General features: G+C 37.0%; 1 protein-coding gene across 2 annotated transcripts in view; it reads right to left on the minus strand.

Moving 5' to 3' along the window:
• DACH1 (dachshund family transcription factor 1) overlaps positions 1 to 17,993 on the minus strand; it is a 422,897-nt gene extending 404,904 nt beyond the window's left edge. The window contains exon 1 of one of the 2 annotated variants that reach the window (XM_019652152.1): positions 16,866 to 17,993. In XM_019652152.1, the coding sequence (XP_019507697.1) occupies positions 16,866 to 17,713 (848 nt within the window). In that variant the 5' untranslated portion in view covers positions 17,714 to 17,993. The remainder of the gene's footprint in view (positions 1 to 16,865) is intronic. The other variant, XM_019652151.1, reaches the window with a different exon arrangement.
• Between the last annotated feature and the right edge of the window lie 2 nt (positions 17,994 to 17,995).

Below are 17,995 nucleotides of genomic sequence, written 5' to 3' on the forward strand. Positions count from 1 at the left end.
ACAATTCTTGAAAAGCACATTACCATTTCTGAAGTGCTTTCAAAATAACTATTATCACATTTCTATCCTTACAACCTTTATTTAAATAAATAGAAAGTTCTCTTCATTATCCCCATTTTATATTTGAGAATATGGAGTTTCCAGTTGACTAATCCAAGATCTCCCATCTAGTGACTGATATAGTGAGAACTTGAAATCAAGCTTCCTGGTTGTTTTCATGACTCCAAGTTGTCTGTAGATTAGTAAATCTCAAATCTACAACTACTGTGGTTAATGAAATGCTTCTCTTGGATAGTCATGACAATTTCTTTTTGAAATAACATAATGATATTTTTGTGGGAAACAATTCCCCAAAGTTACCTTTGTGAATAAAGTTTTCAAAACTGATCTTTTGTATATGTATTGAGAATTAAATTTTCTACCTAATCTAACTTAGAAAAATGAACGAGAAAAGACAAAAAATATATTGGTGGACTCCACACAGTCACAACCGCTGTACTCATCACAGCCATGCCTCTGATATCCAAAAACATTCATTTCAACATTTGACAGCATATTAACAATCTCGATATTGTGGACGCCTGTTCAGTTTGCTATGGGCAAGAGACCATGCCTTTAAACAAGCTGGTGGATCAATTGGTCTTTGGTAGAATCTTAGTTTAAGACTCTTTAAGGCACTGATTTATGCACAATTGATCTGAGCAGCCATGCAGTCAATGTGATTTATTAGCTAAGATGGCCAAAACCTTTTTTTCTCCTTTTTCATGCAATAGTAATTCACCTTATTAGAGTTGGAATCATTACAGGAAGCTAGTGAGAAAGAAGTTGAGCCTGTTGGCCTGACTCCTTATTTTCCCCAATCTATGGATCTACCAAACAGGAATAACTGGACACTGAGACCAGAGGTGCCATGCATGTGTGCAGAAGCCAGTGTCCTTGCACTGTGACTAGAAATGGATGGGGGAAACCAAAGGGGACTCTAATATTCCTCCACTCTGAAACATTTCCAGACAGCAAACCCCTTCATGTAGCTTCATGAGAAACTCATTCATTTAGTTTCTAGCACATATTTTTTTTTCTTTATTTAACCACAGTAAGACAAATGACTTGTATTACTTTGTAATTATGGTGTTTAACTAAACATAAGACCAACAGTATGTATAACAAGGGTTGGCAACCTACGGTGTACATGTGGACGCATGTGCTAACACTCACACACACTCCCAATGTTACACAAGATCCAATTCTGAGCAACCCAAAGAAGTTTACCTATGGGCAAAACAGGCACTCAAGTTTGCCAACCACTTATATGTTCTATAATATTTTGGGGAAAAATACCTATAGTTTGTATATGGTATAATCCTGCCTTGCCTCTTTTTAAGGTCTACCTCTCAACCAGGTCCTTTATCCTACGTCTCTACTGACTATTAATTAGTTGTCTGCTTAAAATGTATTAACAAATATAAGGGAAGGAATGTAGGCCATTCCATGTGATAGTTCGACTTTAGAACAGTGTATGTACGCAACACCTCCTCTTCCTTCCATTCAGCCTGCTGCTGAGAGCTCATAGCCAAGAAGAACCTTACATCTAGTAGCCTCAACCATGCCTCTCCCTTTGACTTGATAAGAATTCCACATGTGACAGTGATTTCAGGGGATGTGACCTGCTCGTAGTGCCCTCCCCATACGTCATCCTTCTCTAAAATAAACACTCTGCCACTTTCTCCCTCCCTGCCCACCGCCCACGCCATGGATGTAATAAATGAATATGTGATAATCTATGACTAAAGATTTGACAACCATACATTAACATGATTATGCAGTACAAAAAAATGTAAAGGGTTAGTACATTATTTCACTCTATAGGTGCTATATAAATTATGAATAGTTTTGGTTTTTAAAACTTCCAGATTTACTTAAGCCCCGTTACATAATTTCTGTTCCAAAGTATACTGTGAGCTATACCTTTGATTTACTCTGACAAATGATTCCTTTAGAATATGCTGAATGGATGCACAATTTTTAAGCTGAACACTGTTTCAATAAGACAAGCCTTAAAATATAACAAAGGACAAGTTAATCTGCAAAATATATGAATGTTTTTATAACTCTCCAAGGAGGTATGGCAACACCTGTCCTTATTACTAAATCAGCAATGCCAAAATGCCAACAAGTTTAACTACTGAACTGGTTCAAAGGAAACACAAGGTGTGTGTACTTGTGTCGGGCTGTGTGTGTTCATATATTTGTCTTCATATATTCAGAACCAGAGCCTTCACTGAAAGGATCTCAGGTGAAAACTTTGCAATGGAAAAACCAGATCAGGAAGGGAAAATATAATCTGAGGTCTGGAGTTCTTATTCTCATCCGATCTTTGCTGTTAGCTATCCAAACTTTGTGTTTAATCTTCTCTATTAATAGAGTAGTTGAAAGCAAGTAGCTTCTTCTGACTTAGGTTTTTGTTTCAAAACTTTGGCTGGATCCGTATTTTGATAATTACCTCTTAAGAGAGTTAAAATTCCATGTATATAACACATTTTAAAATCTACATTACAAGTTACATTGAATGTGGTACATCATAATAGAATTAGTAAAATTCAATTTATTTATATAGGTCCAATTTTCCAAATAAAACTTTGCCTATGTTATTAATGGCTTAAAAGAATCTTTTCTTTTAGTTCCTTGTATTTTCTGAGCACCGGTTTTATAAATAGAATAAGACACTCCAGGGAAAATATTGAGCTGGTGCCATTGTGGCTTTCTGGTTGTTGAAATCATTCAGTCTTTGGACCTGTGAACCACAAAGCCCCTCCCCCCCTCCTCCCCCCAGCTAAGCAGATCCTAGCACAGCACATGCTACATTATGTCTTATTCCTTTACCATAGCCCTCACATTCCACCCTCTCAAGATAGCTAAACAGTTCAGCATTGGTGAGTACAGCAAGAATTGACACCATCATCGATGGACTACAATCCTGCTATTAAGCACATGATGTTACTATTTAAAGACTACAATTTATCTTAACTTGGGATGAGTAGTTTAGTTTGAGACCCAAAATGTTCTATAATGTTGTCCTGCGTCATGTTGTTCTAACGTGGATACGTAGTCTAGTAAAACTCTCAGTGGGCTTCCTGACTGGTTTTAAACAGTGAGTGTGCAAACCCCTGCCTAGTTAAACTACACATTTACATGGCGAGAGTGCCAGTGAGTGGGTTTCATCAGATATTCCTGGAAGCTGTCTGACCAATAGGAGCGGTTTCAAATGGTTCCCTAATCACTGTTGAAACCACTGATAGTACAGTCTGTCCACACTATGACAGACAAAAGCTGAAATGTATTAAACATAGCAATCCATCATCCTGCAGATGGAAAGCAGGAGCCAGGCGAAGTTCAGAGGCAGTGGCTACCCGCTGCTTAACAAAGGCCGGAGCCCTGACAGTTCCGTCCCTTCCTCGCAGCTCTACCACCCCTCTATCTAAGATGAATGAGTGTAATCAGTGAGGGAGAAAGGCTGCTGAGGACCTCACATTCAAACATTGGTGCATGTAGAGTGCCGCTGCTTTTTTTCCTAATCAGAATTGCTACTTAAACAGTTTTCTCCAACTATAAGGAGACAGGTATTTAAGGAAATGAGTGAATGAATAAATGAACAAATTGCACATTCAAGAGAGGCTATCCTTGGAAAATACTGCATTGGTATGACATTAACGTTGGAGAGCTAGCTTTGAAATAAAGCTATGACACCAACTCTGAGGAAGTTACAAAAAAAAAAAGTTAAAGGTAAGTTTACATTGTTTGAAGCAACTTAATAGTGAAGCTCTCTTTGAATGATCAGGGGATTATTATTTTTCAATAAGCGCAAAATAGAAATAACAAACTGTTTGCTAAAGTTCAATTCATTTTGCATACTTGTTTCTAATAAGGACATATGAGTCACAAAATAGCCAAAGGCAGGGAAAAGCCCTCAACTGCTAACAGCACATTAACAAAGTACAGAAACTAAAGACACTTTTCTTTGGATTTCAGCCTTGTCATTTCCAATTTTCTGCTCTTTGGACATGCTTGTATTCAAATTCTGGAACATCCATTCAGCATATCAATCCTAATTAGACAACCTGGGTCTGGAAAGGATGAGAGCTGGGTCATTTGCATAATTTAATCATAAATACTCAGTGATACATATTTCCAAATGCATTTGTACAATTATCTTTTCATCCTTGGGGCAATGGTATTAATATGATTAGGCAATATTTCTGGAAAAAAACAGACAAGTATGCACTCTTTTTAACTGCAGCTTAGGGCGATATGAAAAATTAATTAATTTCTGAAGAAAATCAATTTCTCTACGTGACCACATTAGACATTGCTAAACCAAGACTCAGAAACCACTCTCAATCACTACATTTTATCAGGCCCTTCGAAATTCCGATTAGCATGTGAACTATTCAATAGAAAAACTAGTAATGTATCAAAAAAGCATCTTAAATTTTGAAGAGACCTTCCTGCCTACTTTCATTTCGAGTACACCAACCACCCTGCTTTACTTTAATGCACTGTTATTTAACCAGCCAACGAGAAGCCTGTGCTTTTGCTGTGAACTCATCTTGAGTGATCTTTTATTAATGTACATTAACCAATTTCAAGGACAATAGGATAAGGTTACTTTTGAAATGCTTTCTCAAGAAATGGATTTGTATTTATCTAAAATAATCTTAATTCACACTAGGCTGCTTATTATGAAAAAAAAATTAGATAAACCAAGTTGTCCCAAAGAGTACCATTGTGATAAGAAAAACATTGTAACATACTTAGTAGAGATGTAAGAACCCAGGTGGCTAATCTGATTTTTTAAATTGAGATTCAGCTTTGTATGTTGATTAGTACAAAAGAAAGGAGTCACATTTGTGAGTTTAAAAACACTATTCTTTTCTTTTCAATGAAATGAAAAAGTAGAAATTACTGCATGCAAATATTCGATATTCATTTAATTTGCATAAAGGTGCTTGAACAAATTTTTGATTCTAACAAGCTCATTTTTCATGCGTTTTGTCTTTCATCCTAATCTAGCATCTGTCATTCCTTTTTGAAGTTATTATCGGCCCAATTCCCTCTTGGACATGGTTGCTGGGTGACCGGTATCTTAGCACCCACTTTGACAGGAACAGATGTGAATCTGATCAAGAGATTTCCCAAGAGTACCTGAAATCACAAACAACTTTTGTGAAAAACAAACAGCATCCCTGTCATGGGCCCTTATTTAACCCACACCCCAAAAGAAAGAGCAAAGAAGTTTACTCCAGATCAAATAATCCATTTTAATTTTATTTCCTAAACTTTAAATAAAATACCTTAATAAAAATAAATTACATTTCACACTATTGAATTTGGGGGATCGGATCTAAATAACAACAGCTCAAAAAACCAGTTTGTTCCCTCTTTGGCAAATGTTTAAAGGTAAATTTCATGATAAAGTTTATATTTCATGCACAATTTTCACTCGAGTTTCTACAAATAAAGGGGATTATTATGAAGATAATTTAGATGATAAAGATATTTAAGAAGATGACATTTACTTTGATGTCTGAAGGCTTCCTATCTTAAGTATGATGTAGAAGTCTGTGAAATATTGAGGATTATTCTACTTATAGGGAATTATCTAAAATATAAAAGCTCCTCTCTCCTTTCATGCATTTTATAGCAAGAATTTTTAAGGTGATTTTTTTTTTCTTTCAGTTCATGTAGTATACCATCAATCATTATTAGAAATAGAGCTGCAAAGTGCCACTGGAAGACAAAAAAGGTCATAGAAACTTCATATTATCACCATTACAAAAGTCAAGATGGGTTGCCTCTCCTGAACCAGATGCTTTCTAAGGACAGCATAATTGAGTCATGTGATCTTACTCCTTTCCTTCCTCCATCTCAGTCAGAAAATGAAGAGCAATAGTTATTTATATCACCATGTAACTAGTTGAGGCAAAATTTCAAATTAAATGAAATATTTAATCAAATGTTGATATTTTATAAGCATGGCATTAAAGTGATCTTCGGAAACATCTAAATAATTGATTTAATTTTTGAACTTCATTCAAATGATAAATGTCAAAGCAAGGCAGAAAAAAAATATTAGCTTACAGTGAAATTGTTTTCTGTTTGTTTTTTTGTTTTTGCCATAAAACAGCCAATAAAAAAATAAACGACATGTTTCAAATTCTAAATATTTTCGTCTTGATTATCATGTCTTATGGTAGTAAGGAAAGTGGCATACCTTCCATTAAAAATTTCAATGTTTTTCCTCTACTCCAAGAATTGATTTGCTACAACAATTCTTATTAGGAATTTTTATGATTGGTTCTTGTAGGAAAAAAAAAACAATTATTGAAAGGGTTTAATAGATGTTAAGTGAAAAAAATAAGTGAAAGTTCTTTGAAATTTTTAATTGAGGAAAAAAACTTGCTAACCTCAGTTCCAAAATCTAATTGTGGAATATTTAACCATCATAACTGTAATAGCATATATTTGAGTGGGGGGTATATATGTATGTGGGGGTATATATATATATATATATATATATATATATATATATATGTATATTTTACTTTACCACTTATAAAATGTTTTTGTATATACTGAGGGTGCCAAAAAAGTGAAATGTGATCTTAAAATGTGTATAAGCACCCTCTGTATAAGATTGAAAGCAATTCATTCTATATGGAGAAGTAGGTTAATACCATCAGTTACAAACAAAAAATATTATAACCCTGCCCATTTATATTAGTTACTTATTCATATATATTTGTGTATATATATATATAGATGTGTGCATACATCTATATATATATATATATATATATATATATATATATGATATAGCAGTTTGATATTCCAGAAATTAAGCAAACTAATACACACATAAACTCTTTATTTTGAAGATACAGTTCACTGCAGTGTTTCAACTTATGCCCAGTCCACATAACTAAAGTGAATCCAACTAAAATAAAAATAGCTTTAATGTACCCAATGTATCAATGACCACTTCATTTGTTACTATTAGTGGCAAAAGAAACCTTCTGGAAACCCCTTCCAGTGGTCCAACTAAAAATAAAATAACCATTTAAAGTGTTTAAAGAAAAAAATTAAACATATTCATATTTAAAAAAATCCTTATTCTGAAATACTATCATAAGAACAACTCCTTAGAAAAAGTTTCTTCCCTTATTTGAGCTGATGTCTTCAAGGGAGAGAAATTAGTTATTTAAAAAGTACAACTTCAATGCGTTCTTGTCCAATTAAACAAATGTAAGTTTAAACTCCTTACATCTAGAATGTATATTTAAACAGTAGACATTTTGTTTTAAAAAGTAACATCTTAATAATGTGACAATCTGAAGAACTGCAAAATTTTTATGGCACTTTGGCTTAACTGTGAAATGTCATTAATGAATAATATTTTTTAAATAACTTAAGAATATCTACTTGCGAGATTTGGTACCCAAACAGGTGTTACCAGAAAAAAAAAATCAAATTTGACCCAGAAGTTTCCAATATTAAGGTTAGAATTGGGATTGGTTCATTCTTTTCCCATGGGGTAACTTGTATAAATGTAATTCTATGGTTTCATAAAAGCAGGTCAAGTTTCTATCCCTGAGGGTCTTTGGGCAATTTGAAGCATGGAGCACTGTTCCTGGCTACAAGTTCAAATCTGCATGTACTGTCAATGGGGTGAAGAAAAAAATCAGTGAACAACAGAGATATAGTCATCTTTGGTTATAATACGCACTTGTCAGAGGGTTTTTAGAGGGTAAGAATGAAGGTGTCAGAGCTCACAAGTCATGAAATACTTTGAAACCATTTTTAGTTACTTATATTTTTTTCTTTTAAACTATATGCATAGCAGGTGATGCAAAAAGTAATGTGAAATATGCTTCTTTGTACTTAGATAACTAAATGCAAAGATGAACTTAAATGTCGTTTTACATTTATCATGTACCCATTTTTCTTTTATTCCACAAGCTTTAGATGAGGAAAAACTTTCAAGTAGTTACTGTTTTATAAGCATCTTTCTACTTTGCCGAAAAAAAAAAAATGCATGCATGCTTGCACTTTTACCAATGATGTAATGACTTGACAAATGCCATGGAATGATTGAGAAAGTAATTGATTTCAATTTCACTGGACCTCTACCAGGTGTTTTCAAAGACAATTACAGTCTACTACAAGAAGTGGTAATACACATCTCCTTATGTAGGCCTGCAGATTAACCCATTGACCTCATTCCTAACTCATCTCATTGATGGCAAAGCTTTCAGATGAGCAATCATTTTTTTTTTTAGGTTATGAAATTGTTTTCCTATCATTTATCCACTGGTTTTAAAAGATATGCTTGCTCTAAAGTGCAAGCAGCAATGGAATGAACCAATAAAAGAAATGGAGCAATGATTTCAAACACATTAAGTGTCATTCAATAATGTAAAGATTCTAGTACCTGATATTTTAATATCTAGTTCACACAAATATAATAATTTTTGATGTAAGTATTTTCCATAAAGAATTAAAAGTACATTTTAGTTATCTTAAAATTAAAGGTCTAGAAAATGTAAGAAAAGTTTTAAATCACTGTCCTAACCACATCACAGTGTATAGTATAGTTATATTTTAAAACATTTAAGTATTAATTACTTATTTTACCCTAAAATTAATGTTAAATATATTTCCACTGTCATTCAGGAAAGCAGATTTTGATTTGTGTTATTTTATATTTCAATGAATTACAGAAAAAAAAATTAAAGCCAATTTTATTGGTAAGTTATTTGCCTAGAGCCAGCCCTGTGTCTATAAGCCTGTGTGTGTGTGAATGTGTATATGTGCGTGTGCATACATACAAAAATACACATATATAAAGACTTTTCTATCTAAGATATTATAGTTATTTAAGCATAAATGCATAGACTACAAATGGGCTAAGGTTAATGTAAACAAAAATGTCCACCACAAAGACCTCTAAAATAATAAATATTTTACACTTGTTGCACACAGAAGAACATGCATCCTAGTGTAAAATGTGTGACAACCCAAAGTGCTTCAACTTATTCATTTAAAATCCAAAGGCACAGATAAACTAGAAACTGCCTAACTCTAGAAAGAAGTATGATTTCCAAGAATTAGGCTAAAGAAAAATCACATATTTTAAATATAAAATAGGAATTAATGTTGTTGAATATATCAGTACATTTTAGCAGAGCTGTGATGGATTCAATGATTCTTATACCCTCAAAAGTCTGCTTTGTTCATACCCAAACAAATGTCTTTGAATTATAAGACTGTGAATAAGACAGCCCAGTCACTGTTGCTGTTAGTAAAATTCCACACTATAATCAGTTTAAGATTTTAACAAAATACTTCACTGGTTTGATATGTAAATATAATAAAGTATTTCTTGATTAATATAATCTAAAGATTGATTTTCACTAACTTTATTTAAGAAATGACCAGTATCCCTTAAAGTGAATTAGCAGGTATTTACTGCAAATACTTCTATGTGCTTCCATAGAACAATTCCTTTTCAACCAGTACTCTTTCTTTCCTGATATATTGTGTTTGTCCTTGAGGAAAAGTCCTATTTTTTTCTTCTGTGACTGGAAGGATAATCTAATTATTTAGAAACATTTGATACCATATAAATTCAAAGATGTTACACTGTGACATTTTAATATTTTGTTTACCTCTTTCAGTCATTTATTTTAAGGTAAGGAAAACATTACTCAATTCTTCAGTATTTACTAATCAAAACTGTCTAATCTATTCTGTTGCCTATTGCAGTATTACTTTGTGAAAATCATGCTTTAAAAGCATATACAATTTTTGTGTCAAACATATGTACTACCTTCAAAATCCACTGCAGGATTATTATACGGGTACATGGACTTATAGGTGAATTAAAGTTTTTAAATCATTTTGACTTCCCGCTAGAAATACACAATGTATTCCAGGTATTGTATTCATCTTATATAATATGTTGTACCTGCTTCAGTTAAGCTCTTTTTTTTAACTATTAATCTCTAAACCTCTTTTTAAAGCAACTGGCAATTCAGCATTTGCTGTACTATATAGTTTTAGATACTTCAATATACTTACAAGAGCAAAAGTATAAGACCAATTAAATGATGACGTAGTGAATTTTCCAGCTTAGTAAGTTGTCTTTGATAACTTTCACTCAAGTCACGTACATTAAAATGTGCAAAAGAATACCAGCTTGACATGCTGGATCAAATCCAACCCAATTTGAATCTGAAAGTAATAGGGCCACACCTTTAACAAAATTCAGTTACTGGCCATTTCAATATCCAATTTAGAAAAATTTACATATACATTTTTAATGGATTAATTAGAATCCTCCTATCTAGTAAATAAATCCAAGTCAGAATACACAAAAAGTTTAAAATGCATCTGGTTCAAGATCCTGATTTTTGATCAAATGGTGATATGGGTCATTGTCTACATATGATTATATTATATATTATAAGACATTTATCTGCTATTTTATTCCACTAATTTTAATTACATCATTAATTTGAAAAACAATGAGCTTTCATTGATTGATTGCCTAATTCACTAATTTATACCAGATAGAAAATTCTGTTCAGTTATTTGCACATTTAAATATAATGTTAATTATGAACTGTAATAGTCACACTCTTAAAATATTCTCAGAAACTTCTCAAAGAAAATACAATCATCAAAATAAAGTGATCCACCAGTTAATCTAATAATAACTAATTACTAGACCAAATATAAGTATATCATCTTTGGTGTTCTTGTTTTCCAAAAAAATAACTAGGTAAACTTGCTACACTATTCTAATAAAGTTATTTCTATACTGTGACATATGCTAAAAAAGCAATTATCAGCAATTAAAAGTTATTTTAAAAGACAGCTACTGTAGCTAAACAAAAATGCTTTTGACTGGAGACACTTCTGACAAATTGAGGAGGGAAGTAAAGAAATTTGAGCACAGCGTAGGCTCACAGAGCTTCTGCTATGCCTGAGACATATGTATCTATGCAGATCAAAGCCTTTGATATTACACTTATCTGAGCCCTATTAGGTGGGCTTTTAATTCAGGATTTTCTTCATTAAAAATACATTATTGAACATAAAAAATATAATGGAAAAGAGGATCTTTAATGCAGTCTCATAGCCTGAAATATAAATATAAATGTATTTTAATGTATTCTCAGCTAGAATTTTTAAGATGGAGCATTTAGACAAGAATATATGTGTATGTATGCATGTATGTATACATAACTAACCAATCACAATGCAGTAACTCAGTTATGAAGAAAATGTCACATGCTGGCACATGCTAAGGCCATTCTATTCTTACAACAATTCAAACATAAATGATAAAACTTTATCTTAATTATATATTTAAATACCAAAATAGTTAATATCATTTTTTACAATTCCTGTCATTCTAAAAGTATGTAACTTGATGCGACTTTTTTTTTTTTTTTGTCTGGTGAACAATCTGAAAATTAAATCCTTGAAAGGTAAAATTCAGGCAAAGTTTAACTTTTTTAGAGAATCAACTAACAGAAACCTTAACAATCAAAATGTGTAGTGAAATTTAGAAGACTCACCTGTACCTATTTAGAAGACAAACTTCAAATGAATTTCTTCAGATAAAAATTCAAAGGGAGACAGTTTACAACCTGTGAGAGTTTCATTTCTTACTATATTTTGCAATACACATGTTCTACATTGCTAATATAGTGCAATTTTAAATGATTTTACTGGATTCACAAAGGCAATTGTATGAAACAATTAAATTAGTAAAATAACTTGGAAAGATAAAATAATACCTATTGATAGTCAAAGCACAAATTGTTACTAAAATAGCAAGTACTTGGTTACACAATAAGCTAATTTACAAATACTACTTACATTCCAAAAACAAAACATCAAATGACAAACAATAAAGCATATTATGTTTTCATATGCTGGTGAATCACACATGGTAAATCACCAAAGAGAAGAGTGATTTATGCTGAGATCCAGCCAAGACTTTAATCAATATTGGGTGTCACATCTCAGGAGGTTGGGGGAAGTAGTGAGGCAAATAGAGAGTGGCTAATATTGGTCTCAGTAGTTTATATGCAACTTCCGTGAAATGTAGTAGATTAAACAAAAAAACCCCAGCAAATTCAGATTAATAAAATGAAGATTTAAAAGTTGTGTATCACATGCAAACACAAACAATTTTTGTAGGGGAACTCTGAAAAAAAAAAAGCTTGTCTCATCGTTTATTATACATATATATTTGAAGCTTCACAAAATAAAATATCATGTGCAAATCACATTGTCTCAGAGCATTAATAGTAACCTGTTGAGTTCAGAAAGTAAACCATCTTCAAAACTATGTGCACGTTTTACAATAATGACTATAATATTATTGAAAACTAACTCCAAGAAAAACAACAGGTTTGTTTGAAAGATATTTCCAAATAACTCAAGAATCTGTATTTTGCAATGCAATTTAATTGAACAAGGTAAATCCTCAGTTATAATATTCTTAGATTTTACTTATGTATTTATATATAGTTATTAAACTATAATTTACTAACATTTTTAAAGTATACAGAAATGAGTGGTGAAACCAAACTTGAACTTTTATACTTAGGCCTTAGTCTTCTAATTATGCCATATTCTTTTTGAAATGTTATAAAATGAAACATGAGGCTTTATAAGAGCTATGAATTGACTGCAATGCAAAAACTTCAAAAGCATAGTCTCTCTTCATTTGAATTATTTTTTTTTAATTTCTCTGTGCCAAGTATCATAATTATCTGTTAGAAGTAAATCTGTAATTGTGTTGAAACTTTCTATGTTGATGCATAAGTTCCTAACTCCTTGCCATTGAAAAACATGCAACGGAGGAAATGTTAAATAAATATAGACTGGTTCAGTGTGCTATCTTTATTAAAACACCTGATTAAAAAAATAGAACCAGGAATTAGTAAATATTTTATACTTCTTACAGTAAAATGCATCCATGTATTACTACTGAACAAAAAAGACTTGCAAAGTCTTTCGACTTGCTGTTTATGGATAGTATTAACCTTTAAGATAAAAAAATACTATTTGTGACTATATATATATATATATATCTATATATAGATATAGATATCTATATATAGATATAGATATATAAAATGCCTGATAAAACTAACTGGAATCTATTCAAGTCAAAAACTCCAGAAATCTAGGGCTACATACTATCCAAATCACAGTCTGGTTTGAACAATCCTGAGACAAAATCATCTTCTGGCAATACTAAAAAAAAAAAGCATTTTAGATAAAATAAAAGTCACTTTTTACTACCTGAATTCACAGAAAATTGCATCCTAACCCAAATCTACAAACAAGAAACTGACTCTTACAGAGACTTGACCATGTACATGATTTGCTTTTTGTTGTTGTTGTTGTTTAATGGTTACCAGTTAATTAAGTTACCTCTGTTGCAACAGCCAAGTTCATGCAACTAATGTTTAGTTTAAAAATAATAATTGAAGGAAGCTGATCAAGGTCAGACTTTGTCCTTTGACAACTTTTAAATACAGTTCCTTGTATTTTCTTTCATTTCAGCTTTACTATCAAGCAGGTGATAGTCTATGTTTCATCTCCTTGTGATAATGACAGATGGCTTCAGCATTTATTCCAGTTTTCATAGATAGCATACTGATGCTATAGCCCCAAGCTAATTAAATCCACTTTAAGTTTTGTTACTAACTTACTGAGCCACTTTGAGCAAGCTTATGAACCTTTCTTTTCTTTAACATCATTTGAGTTCCTCAGATTCCTTGGTATCTAAATGCTATTAAGAGACATAATTAGATACATGTTCTATAAAAAGCCTAGAGTACTAAGATCTGATGTTCCTTGCACACTGTATATATAGTTTTATATAGTTTGCCTTTTTGCCTAGTTTCTCTTGCCCTCTACATAAGTTATTCCTTTAGATAGTTTCTTAAGTACCCAGAGGAGAAAGAAATCAGAATGAAACAAATCAATACATCTAAGTGAATGAAAAGAGATCTGAATAGTGAAGCATAAACTGCACTTGAATGAAGAGTGATTTTTGTAAATTCAAGATGCAAAACATTTTAGGTGTTGCTTTCAAAGTTAAGAAATAAGACAATAGCACTTGTAATTATCATGTAAAATAATAATGCATTTCACAGCAAGTATATTTTGGTGAAAGGGAGTCCAATTACAAGTTTTCTATTTTCTTAGTCACTGGCAGAGTTAGGAAAGCCTAGGTAGGTATCTGCAACTACACATCTTCTAAGGTTAAGGACTGCTGTATTTGCATGTATTTAGGGGTAAGTCTTGTAGGTGATAAAAGATCAAAATCCAATAGTAAATCAACAAATTTACCACCGTTAACTTAGAAATAATCTGAAGTAGAGTTTTAGAATAACACATTTAATTGCAAAAACCAGGTGATTGAAATGTAGAGTACTGATGATATATTTTTGAAGGGATAAACAGTTCTACTGGATTTAACTCATCTTGGCTCTAACAGTTTAAACTCCAGAGCTATAGTTAACCGGGGGTGGGGGGGGGGCTATTTAAACGTTTTTGCCAATAACTTTAAGAATAGTCTCTGATCAAATGGAGAGGACTTCAATTTCCAAGTCTAAGCAAAAATTTCAAGAAAAAATCCAACATGGGAACAATAGTAAGAGGTGTAACGCTACCTGCTTTACATTGATTATGAACTGCAGTCATAAGAAGGACGTTTTCTCTAGCAAATTTTTGTGTGGTATGTGAATGGCCATTAATTATCTAGTACACTGTGTGCTGTAAGAAACACACAAAGAGGATTCAAGAGCACAGGGATTTGATTCCTAAAGAGAAAAACAGTAGCGCTTCACCAGTTTACTGGTTAGATAGACAATTTTATAACAATCATATCTGAACTGGCTTCAAATTTCAATTAGCATTCTTCATAACAACTCTGTAACAATTTTCTGCCCAGATTCGAATAGTTCTAACAATGGATTTTTGGCAAATATTTTATCTTCTGCATTTCCAAGGACTCCAATTATCTCCATAAATGACATTTAGTGATCAAGATTCCCTCTCAATCTTTACTGCCACCTGTCCATATTTTTTGGGCACGCGCGCACGCGCTCTCTTAGCATTCACCCCAAAAGTAGAAACTAAGGTTCAAAACCCAGAGACACACCCATTACACCACGCAAAGAATGGCAAGTAAACACGGAAAAGTTTCTGGCTAGGTCGAGCTAGGACATGTGGTGGGCTGAAGTTCGAGTCTGTTTCGTCTTCCATCCTTTCCGTGACAGCAGTAGTCAGGAGTCTTCTTCCAAGGAAGAAATAGCTAGGGGTTTTCTCCCCCATTTCTTTCTGGTATCACCCGGATTATCCCTCTCTCCTTCCCACCTCAGTTCCCTTAGGTCTACTAGGGGCACACAACCTGAAAGAGTAAAACTCCGTTCCTTCTCCGGGTCTTTAAACTAATTGGGAGGGTGCCGAAGTCTCCGTGCAAATTGTGCGAGCAGTTCCCATGCGCCCGCTTCTGTTCTCCAACTTTCCCTCCTAGCTTTCTCCCGACAACGGAACTTTTTCCTCTAGAGCGAACGCAAGGGACAAGACGGAAACCCGAAAGCGGGTGAAATGACCATTTCTGCCCCGAAACTGACAAGTTACCCCACTCCCGCCCCCTCTCGGTAGATCCTCCCCCAGTGAGCGTTCATTAGCATAAAACTGGTCTGGCCGGGCTCTGGTCCCGTGGCCTCCAGGGCTCGCGCGCTTTCCCGGGATAGGGAAGCCACCGCACGGGCTGCTGTATTCAGATCCAAATTGCATCCCAGGGCAAAGCCTGCATCTACTTATTGCGTGAGCTACTAACCTTCAGGAAAGGAAAAAGAAATGGAAAAGAAAGAAAACAAAACAAAACAGTTTGGAGAGAGCGCACGAGAGAGCTGTGATCTTCCATCCAATCTCTCCCCAGTTCTGCTCCCAGAGTCTTAGGTACCCAGTCACCTCCCCCTACAGGAAAAATCCTGCTGGTCCCCTCGTGTCTGCCCCGGGGCAAACGTACTCCTTTATCTACTTTGCACCCGCACACGCTCACACACGCACAAATGCGCGCACACACAGACCCCTCCCCTCGGCGGGCTTCCCCCAGGGCTTTGGGGCTGAATTCGCCGCAGGTCCCTCGGGGTTGCCCCGAGCCCCTCGGCTTCGGACGGAGGTCGCTCCCTTCCCAACCTCCAAGTGGTCCACTCCCTAGACTACCTTGTGGGCCCCTCACCCAGAGCGCGTCTTCCCAACCCCCAAACCCCGCCGGGCAGGGTCACGACCTCCGTCCGCCCGATGCACGCGGCTCAGCGCCTTGGACCAGCCCTGGTGCCCTGTGGCTCGCATGGAACCCGGGTCCGAGGGAGCGCACACTGGCAGCCCCGCCGAGGGGTCCCCAGACGCTGGCGCGGCCCAGAAAGGGGCTGTGGTTCCTGGAAAAACTCGGTCCTCCTCCATCCCGCCCCCTCCACCCCGAGGTTTGGGGTTCCCGCATCCCCCAGCAGCCAAGCGCCCGCGGGCAGGCGAACAAGGGGCGGACCGCGCCGGAAGAAAGAGATCTCGGCTGGGGGAAGGTGCCAACTTCCCAGAGGGTCGCGAGCGGTCGGAGCCCGCAGGAGAGGGAGGCGAGGGCTGCGCTCGCCGGGGCGCGCCGCTCGCGGGCGCGCGGAGGGAGCCGCACCGCGAAGGGAACGAGGGAAGGGCTGAAGAGGCGGGTGGGAAGGGGCCCCGGGTAGCGGCGGCTGCACCCCGCTCCTTACCTGGCGTTGGTGCAGTCATTGTAGAGCGTCTCGAAGTCCTTCCTGGAGATGAGTTTGCAGCGGTTCACTCCGGGCTGGATGGCGCCCAGTCCCCTCAGGATGCGAACCTGTTCCACATTGCACACCACCGGCGTGATCTCCAGCCGCTTCAGCTTGGTGTAGACCGTGTGCAAGCCCCCCACCAAGTGCTTCAGGAACAGGTCGAAAGCCTGGGGCAGGCAGATCAGCTCGCAGCCTTCCACCGTGAAGGAAGCCACTTTGGCCCCTCTCAGATCCACCATTTTGCACTCATTATTCTGGGGTGTGTTTTCCACAGGGGACGGGGTCGAGTACACGGGTTTCCCGGGGAGGGGGCCGCAGCTGCTGCTGCTGCTGCTGCTACTGCTGCTGCTGCTACTGCTGCTGCTGCTGCTGCTACTGCTGCTGCTGCTGCTGCTGCTGCTGCTGCTGCCGGTGCTCGCGTTGATGGGGGTGCTGGAGGCGCCGCCGCCGCCGCCGCTGCCGCCGCCGCTCGCGGCTGCCAGGCTGGGGTTGCAGTTGCTGCCGCCGCCGCCGCCGCCGCCGCCACCACCGCCGCCCGCGTTGCCCGCGCTGCCGCCGCCGCCGCCGCCGCCGCCGCTGCCGGTGGAGCTGACTGTGGCCGCCGCCGCTGCAGCCGCGGCCGAAGCGATGGACTCCGGCCGGAACAGACTTGGCCCCGAGGACGCCGGGGCCCCGATGGACGGAGCTGGAGACGAGGTCGCCGAGGACGTGGAGGTGGTGGTGCCGGAGGAGGAAGCGGACGTGGAGATCGGGGGTTGCGGGGGGACCAGCTGGGTCGGAGGGATCAAAGCCGCCGGCACTGCCATGGTCACATATAAGGGGGGAACCGCAGGAGGAGAAGGGAGCGGAAAGTTGTCACGCACCCCGCGGAGGGCAAGGGGGACAGAGGGAGACGGAGCTCAGGGGCCACGACCACAACTCTCGGAGGGAACAAGAAGGAGAAAGAGGGAGAGAAGGGGGTAAAAAAAAGGAGGTGAGGGGAAGAAAGCAAGCGCAGGAGGGGCGAGCGCGACAGGCGCTCTGGAGAGAAACGCAAAGTGTCCCGCAAGTGGAAATGCAAGTGCTCTCCGGGGGCCGGGATCGGGGCT

The sequence above is a fragment of the Hipposideros armiger genome, unplaced genomic scaffold, assembly GCF_001890085.2.
Source record: "Hipposideros armiger isolate ML-2016 unplaced genomic scaffold, ASM189008v1 scaffold_174, whole genome shotgun sequence".
NCBI lineage: Eukaryota > Metazoa > Chordata > Mammalia > Chiroptera > Hipposideridae > Hipposideros > Hipposideros armiger.